We start from the raw sequence: 23,144 nt of genomic DNA, 5'->3' as shown, positions 1-23,144 counted from the left end.
GTATCTAACACACATTGAACCACGCTTTAATATTCTCCTGTATTTTTACATAATCCTGGAATAACTGACATACTTGAATTATTACACATAAAGTAGTGGAGTAAAATACTGTCTAGAAAAATTCCCTGTAATTCTAGATACATTTTGCTATTAAAGAATAGAATCCATGACTTTTTTTCCCTGTGAATTAGAGGAATACTCCACCTGTATTATTTCTTGCGATAAAAAATCTGTTGATAGTACCTTAACCTGATCCTTGAGATTCAGATATAGATATTAATAACATCTACAAAATGCATTCATCCATAAAATAAATATTCAGTGTCTCTAATGTGGCCAAGAATGATACTAAGTGTATTAGCTGGTTTGGGCTGCCATAACAAATACCATAGACTGGGTGGCTTAAACAAAAGAAATTTATTTCTCACAGTTCTGGAGGCTGAAAGTCGAAGATGAAGGTCTGGCAGGGTTCAACTTCTGGTGAGAACTCTCCTTCTGTCTTGCAGACAGCTGCCTTCTCACCACGTCCTCACCTGGCCTTTCCTTGGCACATGTGCATGGAGGGGAAAAAAAAATCTTTCTCTTCTTCTTGTAAGGCCACCAGTCCTATCAGATAAAGACCCTGCACTTAAGAACTGATTTAACCTTAATTACTTTCTAAAAGCCCTATCACCAAATATAGTCACATTGTGGGTTAGAGCTCCAACACACAAATTTTGGGGAATGTGATTTGGTACACAGATTCTCACCCTGCCCCCCATTTATGTCCTTGTTACATGCCACGAGCCCCCAAAGTCCAAAAGTCATAACTCATTCTAGCATCAAGCCTAAAGTCCAAAGTCTCTTCATCATTTAAATCAGATATGGATGAGACTCAAGATATCATTCATCCTGAGATAGAACTTTTTTCCTGCTATGAACCAGTGAAACCAGATGACTTATGCGCTTCCAATATATGATGGTGGGACAGGCATAGGATAGGCATTCACATTCCAAAAGGAGAAAAAATAGGGAAGAAAGAAAGGATCCTAACCAAGTCCAAAATTTAGCAAGGCAAATTCCACTGGATTTAAGGTTTGAGAATCATCTTCTTTGGCTTGATGCCCTGCCTTCCAGTCCTGCTAGGGTGATGCTTCTACCTTTAGGACCCACTGGGGTGGCAGACACTTAAGTTTAGGGAATATTAGAGTGAGCATTCATTGACCCTGCCCTCATAGCATTTACCTAGAGTAGGTGAGAGAGAGATTAAGTAAATGATTAAATAAACAGATGTTAAATTACCACCGGGACAAATGCTTTAAACAAAGGTACAGAGTTCTGGGAGAGTGTCTAACAGGGAAAACCTGACCTTGACAGAGCCACCAAGGGCAGCTTCCTTGAGGCAGGTACATTTGAGTTGAAATTAAGAGAACAGCAGGGAAGGAGGCTTCAGGCAGAAGGAACATGGTGGGAGGGAGCAATAATGACCAAATAACTGAAATAAGGCCAATGTGAATGCTGGGCATAGAAGGGTGGGGGTGTAAGATGGAGGCAAAAAGACAAGCATATAGGAGACAAAGCAAGGACTCTTAGGGCACGCTAGGACCTTGGTCTTCATCTGAGGAGCGAATGGAGATCACTGGAGGTTACATATCTTAAATATTCTCTCGAGCTTAGAGAAGTCATCCTAAGTGAAATCATTTCTTTTTCTGCATTCAGCCACAAAGTTCCAAATTCTGATGATGGAAGTCTATCCCTCTTCATCACTCCTTACTGTTTCTCTCTGCCCCATTGGTTTCTGTTAGTTTGATGAATCACCTTAGGCAAAATACTTAGCAGGATAAGCCCCATGTCATTCACACAACAGTTGAAACTGTGATTACTTGGTTGTGATTAGTAATAGGTAAATAAATTACTCCATCCTATTTGTCAGCGCATTCTGTTATTTGGAGATGTTTCTAAAATTAGGGTGCAGATTTAGCTCAAAATCTAATGTTTGCCAGAACTGGTTCTTAATAGATATATAAATTACTCCATCCTATTTGTCAGCGCATTCTGTCATTTGGAGATGTTTCTAAAATTAGGGTGCAGATTTAGCTCAAAGTCTAGTGTTTGCCAGAACTGGTTCTTAATATGTTGACGATTAGGGAGCCCTTTGGGAATTGGAAGAAATCCATGGACCCTTTCCTGAGGAAAAAAATACAAGTTTTTCCAGTAGATAAACATATAATTTTAAAGGATAAACAGACTGAGAGAACATGCCTTACTCTGGAGGACCAACCACACTAAGGCCCTTTTATGGAAATAACGAGTAATTGTTAACATCTTTTAAATGTTAAATATTTGAGGTCAAAATGATATTTCCTATGATTTACTCTCAGAACTTTAAGGTCCCTGCTGAACATTTGCCCAAATGTTTTATTAGTTTCAAAGTCCCCTTTGTTTTGCAGAACATACTTTACTATACTGTAGACTCATTATATAGCCCCCTAAGAAGGAAGAATGACGGCCCTACATCTGGCCAAATGTAAATCGGGTTCTTAAATGTTTCACGGCAGATGTCATTGGTACCATTTGCAAGTCTAGTGTACAAAGTGCATGTCTGTAATTCTATAATCCAAACCACAGAGTGTTACCCTTTACCTCTTGTCTTACTCTTCTTCTATGAATATGCTCCTACCTTCTAGCACTTGATAGAGAGGCTTTATATTTGAATGGGAGAGATGGGGGTCACCTCCTTATTTATCTAAATGTCTTTAATTTTCACCTACCAAAAGAATTTGATTGTTAGAGATTAACCTACCTGAATCAACTCATACTGTTATAATCACATATCAAAATTCCTCTGAAAGTTATCTTTATATCTTCTAAAAATAGATTGTCCGTTAGGTAGTATCGCTACTATGAAAGGATCTGTGTGGTAAATTTATCTCATTCAGTCCCAAGACAAAAGTTACTCTCTCTAAAAGAGTATGCATGGATCCAAAAATAACGGGTTTTTTTTTTACTTTTTACTTTATTTTCCAGGAGGCTCAGATTTATATTTAGTTCATAATTATTATAATTCTATCAATTTGCCTTTCCTTCTAATTGTCTTGTGATCCAATTTTTACATTTTAATTCTCCTGCTTTTTACATTTTGAACGATAAATGATCCTGAAGTACTTTTTTCTAGAGGTGGCATAGTTATGACTTTTAAGTGAACAACCATGGTAATAATACTTTAAAAAAGAGCATTTTGAAATTTCTGCTTGAGTTCAAATTATGTATTTATCAGATACATATGAATTGCAACTTCACTGGAAACAAAAGAGTATGAAAACATTTATACCAAGAACAGCACTGGTCCAAAGAAATTGGATGCAGGCCACAAATTCGAGTCACGTGTAATTTTAAATGTTCTAGAAATGACATTTAAATAGGAAAAAGAGGTAAATAAATAAATTTCAATAATGCATTTTATTTAACCTGATATATCAAAAATATCATTTCAAGATTTAATCATTATTTAAAACTGTGAGTTTATATTTGTATTTTCATACTAAGTCTTCAAAATTCAGTGTATGTTTTACAATGACAGCACACCTAAATTTGGACTAACCACTTTTTAGGTGCTCAGTAGCCACATGTGATGAGAGACTACTACATTGGACAGCAGGGCACAGTGTCCTTGTGATTTTTATCAACTAAATCAGAGTAGTCTTGAGAGTGAAAGGGGGTGCTGTTAACAATTATGCCAGGACAACAAGAGTAAAGCAGAGCAAACAGTCTCCCTAATTAAAATGATGGTAATTGCCTATTCAGTCAGGAGAAGTGATAAGACTGTACAAAACTTAGATAATTATAGACACAAATATGTGAGTGTATATACATAAATATTACATAGATTACATATATATGTAATCTATATAAAATTAATATATAAACATATTTGTAATTTAATGTAGTATGTATATATGCAGACATATGTAGATATATATACAATTTATATTCTACACAAATGAATTTAAGGAAAATTGTTCATTGAACGAGCTTAGAATTTGAAGTAAAGGTGCACAATTTTGACATGAGCGGTATAGAGAAACATCCATGTTTAATTTATGAAAAAGATATAAGGTCATTCATAGTACTTTTCAGCTGTATATATTTATGCCCATTAATGTTCTAAATGATGTCATTTTGAAATTTAAAAATCATTGTATATGATGATATCTATTGAATGAAGAGTCAAGGTATTCTTAAATTGATCACCTGTGCTGGAGGCTTGCTTCAACCATCATGGATGTTTCTTACCAATATTTTGATAAGGGCATTAAGCTAAGTTTGCATCACTGCCTTTTAATACTTTTCTTTGCAAAAATGTAATGTATGCAAAGTAAAAACGTTATTTATTTTAATACTCTAAATTATGGTACAGGATGAAGTCAACCGGCTGTCAGTTCTTCAGCCTCAAATTGAGCGATTAAAAATTCAAAGCATAGCCCTGAAAGAGAAAGGACAAGGGCCAATGTTCCTGGATGCAGACTTTGTGGCCTTTACAAATCATTTTAACCAAGTCTTTGCTGATATGCAGGCCAGAGAGAAAGAGCTACAGACAAGTAAGTAAAAATACTTAAAATGACTAACTTGATGTTTTCCAAATTATTTATCGTGAAAAGAGAAAGTACTAACATGAAAGAATGATTTCCATCAAAGAAACCATACTCTCTACAACCTGTAGTAACAAGTAATGGAATGTTGTTTTTGGAAGACAAATATGTTAGATTTCCATTTCTTGCCCCCTCCATAATAATGTCATGACTATGAAGAACAAATGAAGTAAATGTTGTATATAGGCGTAACTTCTCCTTGGCGGGTTGCAAATTTTACAGTCAAATGTTTGGAACATTGAAGGAAATAAAAGAGCAGTTGAAGCCCTGTTAGTAGGTTTTCATCAAATCCAGTTTGCTTCATGTGCAAGGGTATCTAGCTAGGCATCTTGTTAATACTTCTATCAATTTATATGAAGATTATTATAGCTGTAGCATACATGTGGCAACTGAAACTCAGCCAAGGACAAATTATTCTTTGGGCTGCATTTTACTCTTGGATCACTATAACTATACAATATCTTCTTTTTCTCATTTACTGGTAAAATACAACATATGAGTGGAGCAATTATGCAAATGCCTACCATATGACGAGCAAATTTTTCAGGATGTCAATTTTGTCTCTCACCAATTTGCTCTTATGATATTAATACACAGTCCAAATATCCCTACTCATCAGACAAAAATTCCTTTGACAGGCAGGTTTATGAACACTTTTAAGCATTAGCAAATGGGTCTTTGGTTCACCATACACATATATACATATGTATATATATGTACACACAAAGGATTATAGAGTAAAACTAGATTTTTAAGGTATTAAGATAAAAATATTTTTTAAAAAGTCATCCTCAAAGTTGTCATGAGAAGCACAAGAACATATATTTGTTTTCTACTGAAACTTTAATTTGTTGGAACACACATTTTTAACTGCTTTCCTTTGTAAATATGCCAAAAATTTACCACATAATAACATTTCTAGAATCAGCATAGTGTGTAATACACGGGCTTTCCTCACTTTCCTGGTTTTTTTCCTTTTTATTTCCTGGTGAGGTCATGTAATGAAAGATAAATGCATTTTTTTTCCTTTCTTTTACTTCAAAGTGATTTTTACTGAGGGGTTTATTTTCCTGATAGGGAATCAGGTAATACAACTTTACAGTAACGTCAGCTCCCTCTAGTGGGGTTCAGTGTACTTGTTGCTGAGCCTCTGTAAAATCAATTGGGGAAAAGATTGTAAATGTCCTAAATTTTCAAATGTTGACCTATTTAAGAATAATGCATTTTTCTTATCATAAAATCCATAAACCTCCCTTAAAGTCAAGTACATGTTAATGGTTATACTGTAACTGGTTGGCAAAGGAGCTTATTCACTGAAAATTTTTTAATTTACATAGACTTATTCATTATATTAAGGTTTAACATTTTTTTCTGTTTCTTTTAAAGGTGTTCAGAATGTTGATATGTGATGATAACAGATTTGATTATGACACCATAATATAAATATATAATAATATATAACCTCTGTTCATACAGCTATCAGTATACCCATCTATATTAGCATGTCTTCTCTTTATCTTGTATATACATGATGATTGTTTATAAAAGTGCCAAATATTTTCATTTCATTTATGTCTAAATAAAATGTACTCCTTTCCACTGTATTAACCGAAATATCTCTAACACTTTGATTCACTCTTTTGGAAAACTTGTTTTGATTCATTAATAATCATAAATTAAATATGGATTATATATATGAATTATAAATTATGCAATTTATATTTGTATATATAATTTATATGCATTATGTGTATTAAATATTATATATAAATTGTGTATTTATACAATTTATACATTGCACATATTATGTATTATATGTATAAATTATATATAATTTTATGTAATATGTATTTATATATAATTTATGTATATGTATTATGTACATATATAAAAATGGTGAATAAAAGTTCACCACATCAAGTCATATTGCAGTTCAGTTTGTTAATTAATAATTATTTTCAAGGAATTTTCCATATGTATGTTTTCCCCCAAACTTACACCAGGGAGTAAATCTCATTTCTTGTATTACTACATGGTGCTTTGAACATATTAAGTATTCAGCAAATAAGAGCTACCATCTTGGGAATCCATCTTGACTTTCATTCCCTCTTTCCTTTTCTTCTTTACTAGTGTTCTCACAATGAAACAAAAACTTGACATCTTAAGTGTACTTTAAATGGTGAAAACTGGTGTGAGGAATTGGTGGTTGGCATTTGGCAAAGATGATATGAGAAAATAATATTAAAAGTTAAATGTATTCTATATTCATAGTAATTTTTAGTCTATAAACAACAATCTTATAAGTTATCTTTCTTAGTCCTCAGAGAGGACACAGAAGCTGAAAGATGAACAGGAATTAGTGAGACTAAGGGTAGTAGGTGCTGGCTAGCTAAGAATCTGAGAAGTCCTGTGTCCCTGGAGCACAGAGAGGAGAGAGTGATGCAAGGTGAGCCTAGAGAGGCAAACAGTCTAGAAGGGCCTTTTATGAGCCACGGTGAGGGTTCTAGACACTAACGTGAGAAAAATGAAACAATACTGATGGGTTTTATGCTGTGATATAACATCATAAATCAGTTCTGCATTTTCAGAAACTGAGCGATGAGGATAGATTGAAAGGAAGCAAAAGTACACGTGGAGAGACTAGGAAGGATCTTCCCTTGTGTGGGTTTTTGCTTGAGCTAAATAACTTACCTGTGAGATACTAACAAAGGCATTTGATCTTTTCACAAGTTGTTCTGTCTTCTCAGAATAGAGTGGAAGTTTGGTTTAGCTCTCAATGGGAGAACTTTATGTCTTGCATCCGAATACTGATCCGAAGCAGTTATACAGAAAAAAGATCAACAGTTCAGAAACTGAAATATTTCCCTTCTCATTAAACTGAGAGACCAGAAGGAAGCTAAAGAAGGGAGAAGACAATCAGGGCCTCCCTTAGAAATGAAGTGGACTTGAGGGTGAGATTAGAGCCCATTGGGTAACTATTCCCACAGCTCTTCAGATGTATTTCCTGATTGATGAACCCACACATGGGTAGTGAGATAACGAGTTCAGAAACTATGGACTTGCTAGGTCTTGTTTCAGTTCTAGCTCCTCCCCAAAGCAATCCACCTGTGAAACACCCAGAGAGTTTACTTAGGATCCAGATTTCAAGGAAAAAAATGTGCCCAAACATCCCGAATCAGAATACAGAATAAGATGTTCCATCTATACAATATGGTAAATAGTGCCCACATGCAGTGGTGGTCTGGATTCTTCAATACTTTATCAGGGTTTTGAAGAGAACCTGAGACTTGACATAATGTAAGTTATTCATTGAATAATGCAAATTAATGTGTACTTTGTTGACATTTTGTTTAACACAAAGAAAAATAATGTATCAAGTTGTGATTATTTCTTAAGATCTAGCTAGAATTGTATTGGTTAATAGAAGAAAGATCAATCAAATTTATTATTTAATAATTTAGAATGTTTCAGTGGTCATCTTCTTTCTAGATTTGAGAGATTTTTGTTTTATGCTGGCCTGTGCTGAAAAACAATGGATTCTTTGAATGTATGGCATTTTATTTCTGTCAGTCTGTCTATCTGTCTACTTTCCTTCCTCCCTCCTTTGATCTATTCCATAGGTGGATGCTGACTGAGTTTTGGACCATCTATAATATTATAACATATACTTATGAGTTAAGTAACTGTTTTATACTTGTACAGTGCTCATGCTACCTTATCACTTTGGTGATAAGCTGACAAGTCAGAAAATCTTTGTTTCCTCTCATTTAATGTAGGTACAATTACAACTACAAATACAATCTTTCCCCAGGATGCTACAAATGCCAAGATTATCCTCAGCACAGTCTAAACACTCTTCCAAATACATGGTTAAATATGCTGTGCAATATAATAAACTATGCCTTGTATATGTATTTTTAAATGACCATTAAGTATTAACCAGTACTGAAACAACAGTATTTAAGTAAACCTGAAGTTAAACAAACAAAACACTTTCATCCTTTTTGTTACCATTTCCCTTGATCTTTATCTATTATTATTATTTAATTTTTGGTCTGATCATGATTCTCTTTGCAGGATGAAGTGGAAACTAACGTTTTAAATTCACTCTGTGTGTGTTAGGATATTCATATGCATGCATTGTATGTGTTCATGTGTGGACATGTGTGTGTGTGTATGTGTGTGTGTTTGTAAATCATTTCAGAGCAATGTCTTAGGTTTGGCTATGCATCTGGTTCTCTAGAAAGTAAAATTAGTTCAAAGGAACCTACCTCTCCCCACAAATGAAAGAATGTGATTGCCTCTATTCAGCTTTTGTTCTCTCCCTAGCAAGGAAGTGTTCTCCTTTTATTAACATAGATAAAACTTTGTATTAAACTCTTGCAATTTCTACTTAGCCCTGAGTATGTCTCCTTCACTTTCCTGTTGTCTTGCATCTCCCTTCTAGCTAATAATAATAGCAGATATGTACCCAACAATGGATGCAGTAATCAGCAAATACAGAGACAAATTTAGAATAAAATGTAGCATCTTATTAAGATCTACAAAGGCCTTCATGGTCGTAGTTTCCCCTGCCCTAATGTCCCACCACACTCCACCTTGCTCACTTTTTTCTTGCTACACTTGCCTCCTTGCTGTGCTCCTACCTTACTAGAAATACTCATGTCTTTGGACTGTTAAACTTGTTATTACCCACCTGGAAAACCTTTCCTCTCTGTATTCATATGGCTCCCTCCTTCAGTGCTTTTAAGTCTCTTGTCAAGTGATACTTCCAAGGAGAGGGCTTTTTTATTCACTGTCTGGTCCCTTTCTATCCTTTTTATTTTATTTAATACTTTGATTATATTCAAAGAGTTTCTGTAACATATAGACATTTTTTTAAATAATGAAAAAAAATAGAAATCTGCATACTGAGCTAGTAAACTTAAGAAATGGAATATTGGTAAAACCACTGATGTACTTTGTTGCCCCTCTCAAATTCCGTTCCCTCCCCTCTGTACGCACTCTCACCATCATCTCCAGGCAGATCTTCTGTTTGTCTCTTCTCAGTGCCATCCCCTGCTCTTCCTATGAAAACTACACTTCCTAGGATCCTTTTTTAAACTGTCTACCTGCGTGGTTCAGCCAGTGGGAGGCACTTGGAGGATACTGAAGGTGAGAAGAGGAGAGAAGATAGAATATTCTCTTCCCCTCTCAGTGTTACAGGGTGCCTCTCCATCAGTTCCTGAGAATGAATCCTCCAACTTTCTAGCCCTCTCTGGAAACAGCATACCTCAGGGACCCTGCATCCCCAAAGGGAATCCCCCTGTGAATTCAGCTCCTGCTGGGTGGTTCCAATTATTGGTTTCTTGTAACACCATCTCACATCTCTTCCCTTTGTCCCTCTAAGCTTGGAGATGGTAGTGTCTTCCATTGCTAATCTATTGATTGCCCACCATCCCTTGTGTAAATCCTCGTTGCTCCAACATTTTTATATCTAATTCTCAATCTTAAATTTTTTTTATTGTATTATCTGGAAGGATCTCCCCCCCCGCCATAACTTAATTTTTCTTCACTGCCATCTATTTCTATTAGTCATTATAGTCTCTTGATTTGTTTGTTAATTTTCTGACTCACCAATTAGATTTTAAGCATCATGAAAGCCAAGGCTTTGCTATTTTAATTTTTACTTCTTGCTTCCCTGATGCTCAGAGCACTGAATAAATATTGGCTGAATGAAGGAATAATAAATGACTTCAATTAATTCTCCCCGAAGTATCTACATCCCCATTTTTATAAATGAGGTCTAAGATGCTAAAATGTTAAGTAATTTGCCAAAGCTAGTGAGTGGAGAGCCAATTCCAAAGCACAGGTTTACTGAACTGCAGAATCAGACTTGCTAATTGTCATGCTACACAGCCTCCTTCTGTACAAACAGAATGGAGAAGCAATTCTGATAGATGTTCATGAAAAACCTGTTGATCTTTTTCTAATAAAAAGTAACCCTAATATCTTCATCAACTCTTTCTATACTTATCTTTCTCTCCTGACATATATTCATCATCTGGATAAAATTGGACTGATTCATATCACCTCTGACAAGCTTCTAATAAATGTTTATTGTGTCCCAGCCACTGCCACAAGGAAAACAAGCACTGTTTTCCAGAATGTATATGTTCAAGTTCAATTAAACCAAACTTTGTACATTTTATAATCTATCCAACATACCTCCTTGTCTCTACCCATAGACCTGTCTCCTTCCAACTCTTTGCTTCATCATAACTAAATACTCCTTTACTTCAGTACTATTCATGAGATCCCTCTTTGTTTTTATTAATAATTATCTAGCATTCAAATGTATCTAGTTAGCAGAGAAACACATTATTTATATGAAAGAAAGCAGTGAGGTTTAAAGTACCACAGAGATCTCTTGAGATCCTTCAGTATGAAATCAGAAGTGCTCAGGTTAAAGAAGGCCTCTTAAATTAAATTTGGGCATGAACTGCCAAATAAATGTAAGCACACTGAGTAAAATTCTCAGTATCCCTTTCTAACACACTTCCTAAAAATATATTTTCCATTTGAAAACCCCACTTAACTAGCGTGCAAAATACTTTCCTATATTCTTCTCATTTAGTTTAGAAGGAATTGGTATATAGAAGTGAAACTCATATGCTATCTGATAAAAATAGTGTGGTTTAAATAATGCCATTGGATATAGTGATTTGAGCTAGTATTTTGCACTGTGATTTTATCTATTTAGGAAAATTCTCAGCCATTATCTCTTCAAACGTGGCTTCTGTCCCATGTCTCTGTGATTCTGGGATACATTTATGTTCATTTTACTGTTTTTTTCTATGTCTCTTATTCTCTCATCTTTATTTTCCATCTGTTTGTCTATCCATGCTTCATTCCAGATATATACATATATGCATGTATACATATATATAAATTCTCTCATCTTTATTTTCCATCTGTTTGTCTATCCATGCTTCATTCCAGATATATACATATATGCATGTATACATATATATAAATACACACACATACACACACACACACATACATATATATGTTTCTGGCCTATCTTCAGGTTTACTAATTCTCTGTTTAGCTTTGTCTAATCTGCATTTAAACCTGTTCTTTGTGTTATTACTTTTCACTTATTGCATGTTTCAGTTCTACAGTTTCTTTTTTATTCTTCTTAAAACACTTAAAATCATTTTTATGGTTTCCGGTTTTCTGCCAAAATTCTCAACCTTGAATATGGTCAGTATAGCTACTTAAGTCACATAATCTGTGTGGGCGTGTATAAAATAGAAAATAATGTATAGTAATAAATAGTATATATACACATATCTACATTTTAGATTTAAAACTTGTATATAACTATATATACACACACACATTGTACTTTCCCATATATATATATTTCATTCCCTAATTTTATATATAGTTGGAATGAATATATGTATGTACATATACATAGATGTGTGTGTGTGTGTGTGTGTGTGTGTATATATATATATATATGTTAGAGAAAGTACATTGTTTGTTGGTGGCTTTGACTTTTAAACAAGATGATCTTGGTTTAAAATCCTGGCTGTGACACTTACTAGATGTTTGACTATGAACAAATTAGTTGGCCTTCTTTTATAGCCTCTGTTTCCTCAAATGTAAATGGAATAAAAATGTCTATCTCACAGGTTTATTGTAAGAATTAAGAATGATAATGTGTGTGATCATTATTAGAGTTTCTGACACTAAACGCACACAAATTGTGTTTCTTTTAGTAAAAGACAACATGAACTGATGTAATATAAAGTATCACCTGCTGTAGATAATAATACTATTTTCCCCAAAGGCAAATGATAATACAGAAAGAGAGTAGTCTTCAAAGTCAAATATACATGAACTCTACTTGGTTTCTCCAACTACCATCTGTGTTACCTTGGGCAAGTTACTCAGCCTCTCTGTTGCTTCATTTCCTCACCTTAAAAAACATGAGTTAAACAATGCAAATCTTGCAAGGCTGATAGGAGGATTCGATGTAATATATGCATAGTTTCTGTCAAAATATCAGGCATGTAATAGGAATTTATCTTCAACAACATAATCATATTCTAAGCTGTATATTCACGTTTTCACACTTTGTTAATATTTGTAATTATTAGTATGATTGAGTTTGCTGGCAGCTTAGGAAAACAAATGACAAAGTTTTAAATGGTTAAATGATTCTCTTTTTTTCCCTTTCGATAAAGTTTTGGACACTTTGCCACCCATGCGCTATCAGGAGACCATGAGTACCATCCTCATGTGGATCCAGCAGTCAGAAGCCAAACTCTCTGTACCTCAGGTTACTGTCACTGAATATGAGATCATGGAGCAGAGACTCGGGGAGTTACAGGTCTGTGACTATTTAAATGTCTTAAACAATACAATACAGATCTCATCTATCAAGCAATCACATTGGTATAACCTTAATATAATACTAGAATTAAAATAATCGTGGCAAGTACGATAGTTTACCAGCTGAAAAAATGAAGATTAAGAATTTAAAAGTGTAATATTTTATGCATTTGTGCCTTTTCTCCATAAGATAAAAATTCCATCTTTGAAAACAATGGTACGGTCTGCTTATGAAGTATATTCTTTCTTGCTTAATGTATATTTTCAGAAACATGGATTTTGATTATTATAGAAGCTCTGGTATTATTCCTCCCCTTTGCTTGCTGATTTAGAGCTTATCTCACATTTCCAAAAAGAAAGTGGTAAAATTAATGTAGTTATAAAATTAGTTTTAATTTAAACCCTTTTTGATGTAGTACTGTAATTAGTTTTTGAGTTCTATTCACTGTATTTTAATAGTCTTATATCAGGAAATAAAATACTAATATGGGAAATTAAAGAAATAATTTGTATGAGATTTTAGAATACTTTCCCTGCTAGTCCTGAAAAGCCTGTGTTGTATATCTAATCACATTTTATTTTGTAAGACACTAAAGCGTATTCATTCATTGTATCTAAGAGCTGAGATAATATGTCCACATTTTGAGAATTAAATTAAGAAAAAACGTTAAAAATTTAACTTTGTTATATCAAGAGTTCTTTTTTGGGAATTAAATATTATTTCCTAAAAAAGTAATTTTAGAAGAATTTCTTCAAAGAAATCTTTATTTAAACATTTCCCAGTATATATTGTCCCATTTAAACTATTTCCTCTAATATAATACCAAACAACCTATAACTGTTTAATCTTTTTTCCCCTTTATGTTGTTGTTTGTAATACCTGGAATAGTTCCAAAATTTACTTTGAATAATATGTGACTTAATAAAACTATAAATGTAAAAACATAAGAGTACAAAGGTATAGCAATTAGGGGAGTGGGTTAAGTATAAAAGAAACGGTACGCAGATGAATGGAACAGTGTATTTCCATTGATAAAACAGTGATGGAAAATTATTTATAAATATTATTGAGAAGATGAATTATTAACTAATTGAAAAAAATGAAGTTAGAACCTTGTGTCAAATGTTACACCAAAACAAACTACCACATAGATTAAAAAGTCAAAAACATTTTAATAAGCATAAATTTTGGAGAAATTTTTAATAAAACTTTAAAAACATATGATGGGTAAGCACAAAAATAAATGGAAGTGATCACAAACATTGTAAAAGTACCAGAGCCAATTTTAAAGAAAAATGAGATAAGGAAAACATTTGTCTGAGTAAGTCATTAATAAGGTAGTCACCGGAAAGAGACATAAATGACCATTAATCCTATGAAAAATTGTAACTCAAATTGTAAAGGATGTAGTACAAATTTACAAAATGAGATATTTTTATGTACTAAAGTGCAAAAAGAAATCTAAAAAAATAAAACAAATAAATGAATATAACAAAACAGAAACAGACTCATATAGGGAACAAACTAGTGGTGGCCAGTGGGCAGAGGGGTGGGGGAAGGGCAAAATGGGGGTATGGGATTAAGAGGTACAAACTACTATGTGTAAAATAAGTAAGATACAAGGATATCTTGTACAGCACAAGGAATATAGCCAATGTTTTATAATAACTTTAAATGGAGTATCATCTATTAAACATTGACTTACTATGTTGTACACCTGAAACTAATATTTTAAATCAACTATACTTTAATTAACAAAACAAATTGTAAGGATGTAGTACAGATTTACAAAATGAGATACTATTTTTTACATACTAAATTACAAAAAAAAAGAAAAAAAGAGAAACCCAAAAGATATAGTAAGTGCAGGTCTGGCAGCAATGAACTGCATCTCACTTATTGGTGGGAATGTAAATTGAATGTAAGTTTTGCTGAGGAAAACTTTTCAGATATAGATACATAGAGATATAGATAAATAGATCATAAACATAATTTAAAAGAGTGGAAAACTTAAAATTAATTTATACAGCTAATAATGGGAAATGGTTAAATGAACTGCAGAAGCAATTAAAATCTGTTTTTGAAAAATACTTAATGACATGGGAGAAGGCTCACAATAAATTGCTTAGCTCAAAATGTAGTTCTAGCATAGAGGGAACTTTCCTCAACATAATAAAGGCCATATATGACAAACCCACAGCCAACATCGTCCTCAATGGTGAAAAACTGAAACCATTTCCACTAAGATCAGGAACAAGACAAGGTTGCCCACTCTCACCACTATTATTCAACATAGTTTTGGAAGTGTTAGCCACAGCAATCAGAGAAGAAAAAGAAATAAAAGGAATCCAAATTGGAAAGGAAGAAGTAAAGCTGTCACTGTTTGCAGATGACATGACACTAAACATAGAGAATCCTAGAGATGCTACCAGAAAACTACTAGAGCTAATCAATGAATTTGGTAAAGTAGCAGGATACAAAATTAATGCACAGAAATCTCTTGGATTCCTATACAATAATGATGAAAAATCTGAAAGTGAAATTAAGAAAACACTCCCATTTACCACTGCAACAAAAAGAATAAAATATCTAAGAATAAACCTACCTAAGGAGACAAAAGACCTGTGTGCAGAAAATTATAAGACACTGATGAAAGAAATTAAAGAAGATACAAACAGATGGAGAGGTATACCATGTTCTTGAATTGGAAGAATCAACACTGTGAAAATGACTCTACTACCCAAAGCAATCTACAGATTCAATGCAATCCCTATCAAACTACCACTGGCATTTTTCACAGAACTAGAACAAAAAATTTCACAATTTGTATGGAAACACAAAAGACCCCGAATAGGCAAAGCAATCTTGAGAAAGAAAAACGGAGCTGGAGGAATCAGGCTCCCTGACTTCAGACTATATTACAAAGCTACAGTAACCAAGACAGTATGGTACTGGCACAGAAACAGAAATATAGATCCATGGAACAGGTTAGAAAGCCCATAGATAAACCCATGCACATATGGTCACCTTATCTTTGATAAAGGAGGCAAAAATATACAGTGGAGAAAAGACAGCCTCTTCAATAAGTGATGCTGGGAAAACTGGACAGCTACATGTAAAAGAATGAAATTAGAACACTCCCTAACACCATACACAAAAATAAACTCAAAATGGATTAAAGACCTAAATGTAAGGCCAGACACTATCAAAATCTTAGAGGAAAACCGAGGCAGAACACTGTGACATAAATCACAGCAAGATCCTTTTTGACCCAGCTCCTAGAGAAATGGAAATAAAAACACAAATAAACAAATGGGACCTAATGAAACTCAAAAGCTTTTGCACAGCAAAGGAAACCATAAACAAGGCGAAAAGACAACCCTCAGAATGGGAGAAAATATTTGCAAATGAAGCAACGGGCAAAGGATTAATCTCCAAAATTTACAAGCAGCTCATGCAGCTCAGTATCAAAAAAACAACCCAATCCAAAAATGGGTAGAAGACCTAAATAGACATTTCTCCAAAGAAGGTATACAGATTGCCAAGAGACACATAAAGATGCTCAACATCATTAATCATTAGAGAAATGCAGATCACAACTACAATGAGATATCATCTCACACTTGTCAGAATGGCCATCATCAAAAAATCTACAAACAGTAAATTCTGGAGAGGGTGTGGAGGAAAGGGAACCCTCTTGCACTGTTGGTGGGAATGTAAATTGCTACAGCCACTATGGAGAACAGTATGGAGGTTCCTTAAAAAACTAAAAATAGAACTACCATACGACCCAGCAATCCCACTATTGGGCATATACCCTGAGAAAACCATAATTCAAAAAGAGTCATGTACCACAGTGTTCATTGCAGCTCTATTTACAATAGCCAGGACATGGAAGCAACCTAAGTTGTTGTTTCCAGCAACAGATGGATGGATAAAGAAGATGTGGCACATATACACAATGGAATATTACTCAGCCATAAAAGAAAGGAAATTGAGTTATTTGTAGTGAGGTGGATGGACCTAGAGTCTGTCATGCAGAATGAAGTAAGTCAGAAAGAGAAAAACAAATGCCGTATGCTAACACATATATATGGAATCTTTAAAAAAAAAAAATGGTCATGAAGAACCTAGTGGCAAGACGGGAATAAAGACACAGACCTACTAGAGAATAGACTTGAGGATACGGGTAGGGGGAAGGGTAAGCTGGGACAAAGTGAGAGAGTGGCATGGACATATATACACTACCAAACGTAAAATAGATAGCTAGTGGGAAGCAGCCGCATAGCACAGAGAGATCAGCTCGGTGCTTTGTGACCACCTAGTAGGGTGGGATAGGGAGGGTGGGAGGGAGGGAGACGCAAGAGGGAAGAGATATGGGGACATATGTATATGTATAACTGATTCACTTTGTTATAAAGCGGAAACTAACACACCATTGTAAAGCAATTATACTCCAATAAAGATGTTTAAAAAAAATGTAGTTCTATGCATACTAGATATTGTGTAAATAATCAAGGGTAACAGTTTAATAAAGTAAAATAAAAATAAAGTAAAAAATAACATATCACAAAATAAACATAAGATATGCAACCACAAAATTATGTTTGACACATAATTATGCATATGTGAGTGTAAAATATGATCAGCTATTCAGGGTTTAGTTTTACATAGAACCGGAAGTTTATGTAAAAAGTAATAGTTGTATATAATGGGTATTTTTTTCAATTTTTTATCTTCAACCTTTTTAGTTTATAACCAGAAAGTAACATTTAAGTAAATACTGAGTAGGTGAAACCTAAAGATATGCATCCTATTATAAGGGGTGGAATAGATTATACAGTATAAATGTAAAATCAAGTTTGTAAATTCTCCCCAAAATTCCCTAGAATTTCACTGTGATACTACAAAACAGAGCAACGTCTTTTGAAAAATAAAAAACATTCATTAACTGGCATTAGTAAACCATCCATCTGGTAACTTATTCAGAGCTTTGTTATCACATCTATCAATCTGATTTAGTTATATTTTTATCTATGAAGGTTAGAAGTTATCTTACTTAAAGGCTCAGTATAATTAAGTTAAATTCCATTAATTGAATCATAAATGCAGTTATTAATATACAGACAAAATGTAATAAAATTAGGTGTGCTAAAGGTCTTTGGTTCAGTAATATATAGTTTTGTATATATTTGGCATTGTTCATAAGACTAGGCATAGATTTTTAAATAAAATATTATTAAATAATGTGTAAACTACTCTTATTAAAAGTAGAATTTAAATGACTATTTTATAACTGATGTTACATCATTTATTTTTAGATGTTTGAATCACGTAGCTTTCATTTTAAGTAATTTGATTTATCTGAAACTAGTCAATGAAATTGAACAATGAAACTCGTTAGTATTCATCAATTAGTATAAATGCACTTTCTTCTTTTTAATTTTGAGGCTTTACAAAGCTCTCTACAAGAACAACAAAATGGCCTAAACTATCTCAGCACCACTGTGAAAGAGATGTCAAGGAAAGTGCCCTCTAATATTAGCAGGAAATATCAATCAGAATTTGAAGAGATTGAGGGCCGATGGAAGAAACTCTCTGCCCAGCTGGTCGAACATTGCCAAAAGCTAGAGGAGCAAATGGCTAAACTCCGAAAACTTCAGGTAATTCAAGATTTTACTTTTTATATTCATTTTTTTCTTTACTTGTTTGTCTCCTAATGATGAGTTATAAAATTTAAAGACATTTAACCTCCATAGTCCCTCAAAGTCAGTGATAAGGTTAAAAGACACAAATCTGTCTCAAAGGAGTATAGTTTGCCTATTGATTTTAAGAAAACATTAATTAAGAGTTCTGCTTCTTAGATTTTCTTTAGAATTAGTTTTTTTTCCACCAATACCAATAGGACTTAAAAATGTTTTTAGCTCAATAATTTTCAAAACCCATCTTTTCTTTAGTCTGGTTGTCCTCTAAATAGAGGTATCATTTAGCTTATGAATAGATAAGAAGTTATCTACCATATAATATAGTCATATCATTTCATCAGCATATTTCACTTGTAATTTTGTGTGTAAATTTGACCCCATCACCTTCCACAAACCAACTTCTACTGACTTAATTTGTTTGGATAGTGCCACCTGATCACCCAAGCATTAGTAAACCAACAATTACACTGTAGTCTAAAGTTTAAAACATTTGGTCATGCAGGTAATATCTCTCCTATGTGGTAAATTATTGTGAAAAATGTTAATGCTGGGGAGAATCTTGAAAGCATCATGGCGTGATGGAAAAGCACTGGAATAAGATGCCTTTGGATCTAAATCCCAGTCCAGCTACTTAGTTGGTTTTTTCTTACCTTTCACAAACCAAAAGACCAAGCAGTTTTAAATCATTCTTTAAAGCACAACATCCACATTTATGTGTCTCTACATATGAACATATGTGTACATGCATATACATGCATACACATATATACATAAAAACACATTTTTACCAGTACCAGTGGCGAAAGAGGGTACAATTACTTGGTCCTTGCCATCAAGGAGCCCATGTTCTGGTGAAGGAGAAAGGTGAGTGTATTTGTTTCCTATTGCTGCTGTAATAAGTTGCTGCAAATTTAATGGCTTGAAGCAGCACACATTTATTATGTTACAGTTCTGGGGGTCAGAAGTTCAATGTCAGTCTCAGTGAGCTAAAATCAAGGTATAGGCAGGGCTGTGTCCTTTCTGGAGGCTTTAGGAGAAAATTTGTTTCCTTGTCATTTTTAGTTTTTGGAAACTACATTCCTTGGCTCATGTTTCCATCTTCTGTCTGTAAAGCCAGTAGTATAACACCTTCCAATTTCTCTCTTACACTCCTTCCTCCGTCTTAATAAGGATGCTTGTGGTTATATTGTGCCCATCTGGATAACCCAGGATCATCTCCCCATCTCAAAATCCTTAACTTAATCGCATCTGCAAATTCCTTTTTGCCATATGAGGCACCATATTCACAGGTTCCAGTGATGGGGGCCTGAACATCTTGGAGGGTCATTATTTAACCTACCACAGTAAGTAAATTAAACAGTGTAGTAAACGTTATGACAGTGGAAAGAGAAGAAAAGCAACATAAACTGGGAAAAGGGGTTATGAAATGTTCTTGGAGCATGGTTTATCTGACTACACCTTGAATAAGAATTTAGGCACCTAATAAAAGAGGAAGAAAGAGTTCCTGACAAAATGGAGCAGTATGTTCAATTAACTGGAAGTAGTTCAATATTGGGGAGACAAAAGATATGTTTGGAGATTAATAAAATATGTGATTGGAGAAGTGGTCTGGGAGTAGATCGTGAATGGGTTGGTCACCATGCTTTGGAATATGAATTATAATCTAATGGTGATGGGATTAAAAATAATGATAAGGTGGAACTGTTACTTTAAGGGGGGAAAGATAAGATAATATCTGTGTTTTTAAAACATCACTTTGAGAAGAGGAAGGAGGAGAGAATAATATTGGCACCACTGTGGAGAATGGATTAGAGTGGGGTAAGACTGAAGCAGATACCAAAAAGAGCTAATGCAATAATCAAGGAGCCAATAATAAGATCTAAACTAGGACAATGGTGATGTGAAGAAAAGAGCAAAACTAGGCTCAAAAGATGTCAGCCAGATAATAATGTTGAAGTTTTTAGATTTAGTCAAATGCTTTTAAAGTCATTATTATTTATCATATCGAAGAGGAAAATTTCTGAGAAGCACACATTTTCAATAGAAATTTAATTAAGAAAGGAGAAAGTAGCACATCTGGACAGCATAGTTGAATTGTAGGCAAATAAAGGAGTTTGAAAAATCATACACTTGAAAAGTAGCCCCCCAAAAGCAGCAGGACAAACAGACATTATGTGAGAAAATAATGGGATGTACTTGGCTATTTACGAATGATAAAAGATGACATTTTCCACCTGATCATTACTTCACCCTGGTCAGGCAAATGCGAAATGAAAAGCAAAATTTTTCTCTCTTTAAAGATGACAAAATCTTGTTCTGAAAGTTCTCAACTGGAGGGGCTATGTAAACTGTCAACTGTAGAAAACAGTTTTTGGAAGTTCAGGCTTAGGGAGCCTATAAAGACACCATTACATTGAGTTTACTGTTCGTAGTTTGTTTTATGTATTTAAGGGCACATTGTTAGTATTATCATGAGTTGTTTTGTAACTTAAAATTTCTCTAGAGGGGGATATGATTTAATGTTCTCAAGAGCAACATCATAAAACCACATTTGGTAGTAATTCTTTATTTTTAACAATAGCAGACTTCATACACCAGTGCTCATACAGTAGGCCATAAAAATGCAGTCTTAGAGAAAATATTCTTTTCCTGAAGAGCTACTTAGAGACATCCTTCAAACATGGGAATTGTTCCTGGGCTTGTGTTCAAACATATCACCGTGATGAATTGTGTTAAGATAAATCAGCACCCCAGTAATGCCTTAAAATGGGTCTCTGATTTCAGAATCACATAAAAACCCTGAAGAAATGGATGGCCGAAGTTGATGTTTTCTTGAAAGAGGAATGGCCTGCCCTTGGGGATTCAGAAATTCTTAAAAAACAGCTGAAGCAGTGCAGGGTAAGATTTTTATATGACACTTTTCATATGAAGACTTTTATATGGAAAATATTATTTAGTTATATTGATGATTCTGAACCAAGGGCAGTTTTGTCCCTCTGGGGGACATTTAGCAATGTCTGGAGGCGTTTTCATTTGTCGCAACTTGGGGTGGGGTAGATGCTACTGGCATCTAGTGGGTAGAGGCCAGGGATGCATCTAAATATCCTACAATGCACAGAACAGCACCCCACAGCAAAGAATTACCCAGCCCAAAATGACAGTAGTGCCAAGGTTGAGAAACTGGGCTAAATAAGAGAGAAATAGACAAAATATTGCCTTTTACTCAACACTCACTTTACAGTATTATTTTGATATAACATGCAGTTTAAAGGTAAAGAATTTTTTGAGCTATTTGTTATATCTTATTACAGGTTATCAGTCATACTATGTTTTTCTTACCATGTATGTTGCACTGTAGTATAAGACAACATGTATTTTGAAATAATATTGATTATACAATTGTCATGCAGTGGGAAGAGAACAATCTAGCTCTTTAAAGAACTTTCTTTGTGAATAAAAGCTAAAAAAGCAAATCCATTTTAAAAATAACCTTCACACCATCTTGCTATAAACAATTGTTGCAATACCCTGTGTTTGAAAATCAAAATTCCTTCAAAAATAATAATGTATAAAACTCATCATTTTTACACAGTTTTCTCACACGAAGTATTAAGCTTATTTACTTTTGTAGCTAATATAAGTAGACTACATATATATAATTCCCTATTTCATTCATGCCATAAAAACCACTGAACATTTTTTTGCAACATATATTTCAGATTTTAAAGGGCAAAATTCATGTGTAGTGTCATGATTCCTAATTATGTTTCCTACCTATGTTGCATTTCTAATAGGTTGTGGTAATTTTTTCAGCTAACTTAAATTGAATTATTTCCTTAGCTTTTAGTCAGTGATATTCAGACAATTCAGCCCAGTCTAAACAGTATCAATGAAGGTGCACAGAAAATAAAGAATGAAGCGGAGCCAGAGTTTGCTTCTAGACTGGAGACAGAGCTCAGAGAACTTAACACTCAGTGGGATCACATGTGCCGACAGGTATGTTCGATCTCTGACTGTGGCTTGCTTCTTCTTAATTATGATTTCTTAATGTCTCCCTTCACCATTGCCCTTTTAAAAAGTTTAGTCTCTATGTTGTTGCTTTAAAGCACGGTTAATTAAAACTAGCCTTTGTCTAGCATATAAATTATTTTCATAGTAGATATTTTAAATAGTATATTCATCTTATTGGTGTCCTAAATTGACTTTATCGCATGCAGCTGTCATTCTGAACAATAAGGCCCTTTTCTTAGGCATTATTTTTATTGAATCTTTTCTCCAATGCATAACTTTATACAAGTAGTTGGATCAACAAAAGACTTTACACTTCTATACTTGGTACAGAAATAAAATGAATGAGTAATGCATGCATATGTACAAATATGATAAGTATTTTTCACTTTTGATTGTTAGGATTGACAAGTT

At 33.9% G+C, this 23,144-nt stretch overlaps 1 protein-coding gene across 1 annotated transcript in view; it reads left to right on the top strand.

Annotated features, from left to right (window-relative positions):
* LOC118889001 (dystrophin) overlaps positions 1–23,144 on the top strand; it is a 1,535,792-nt gene that overhangs the window by 340,877 nt on the left and 1,171,771 nt on the right. Inside the window, exons 17-21 of the mRNA XM_036840547.1 lie at positions 4,397–4,577; positions 12,869–13,014; positions 18,468–18,680; positions 21,507–21,620; positions 22,563–22,718. Of these exons, the coding sequence (XP_036696442.1) occupies positions 4,397–4,577; positions 12,869–13,014; positions 18,468–18,680; positions 21,507–21,620; positions 22,563–22,718 (810 nt within the window). The remainder of the gene's footprint in view (positions 1–4,396; positions 4,578–12,868; positions 13,015–18,467; positions 18,681–21,506; positions 21,621–22,562; positions 22,719–23,144) is intronic.

This window comes from Balaenoptera musculus, chromosome X, assembly GCF_009873245.2.
Source record: "Balaenoptera musculus isolate JJ_BM4_2016_0621 chromosome X, mBalMus1.pri.v3, whole genome shotgun sequence".
NCBI classification, from domain to species: domain Eukaryota; kingdom Metazoa; phylum Chordata; class Mammalia; order Artiodactyla; family Balaenopteridae; genus Balaenoptera; species Balaenoptera musculus.
The sequence above is the reverse complement of the archived record's forward strand: the minus strand, read 5'-3'. Positions and strand labels throughout refer to the sequence as shown.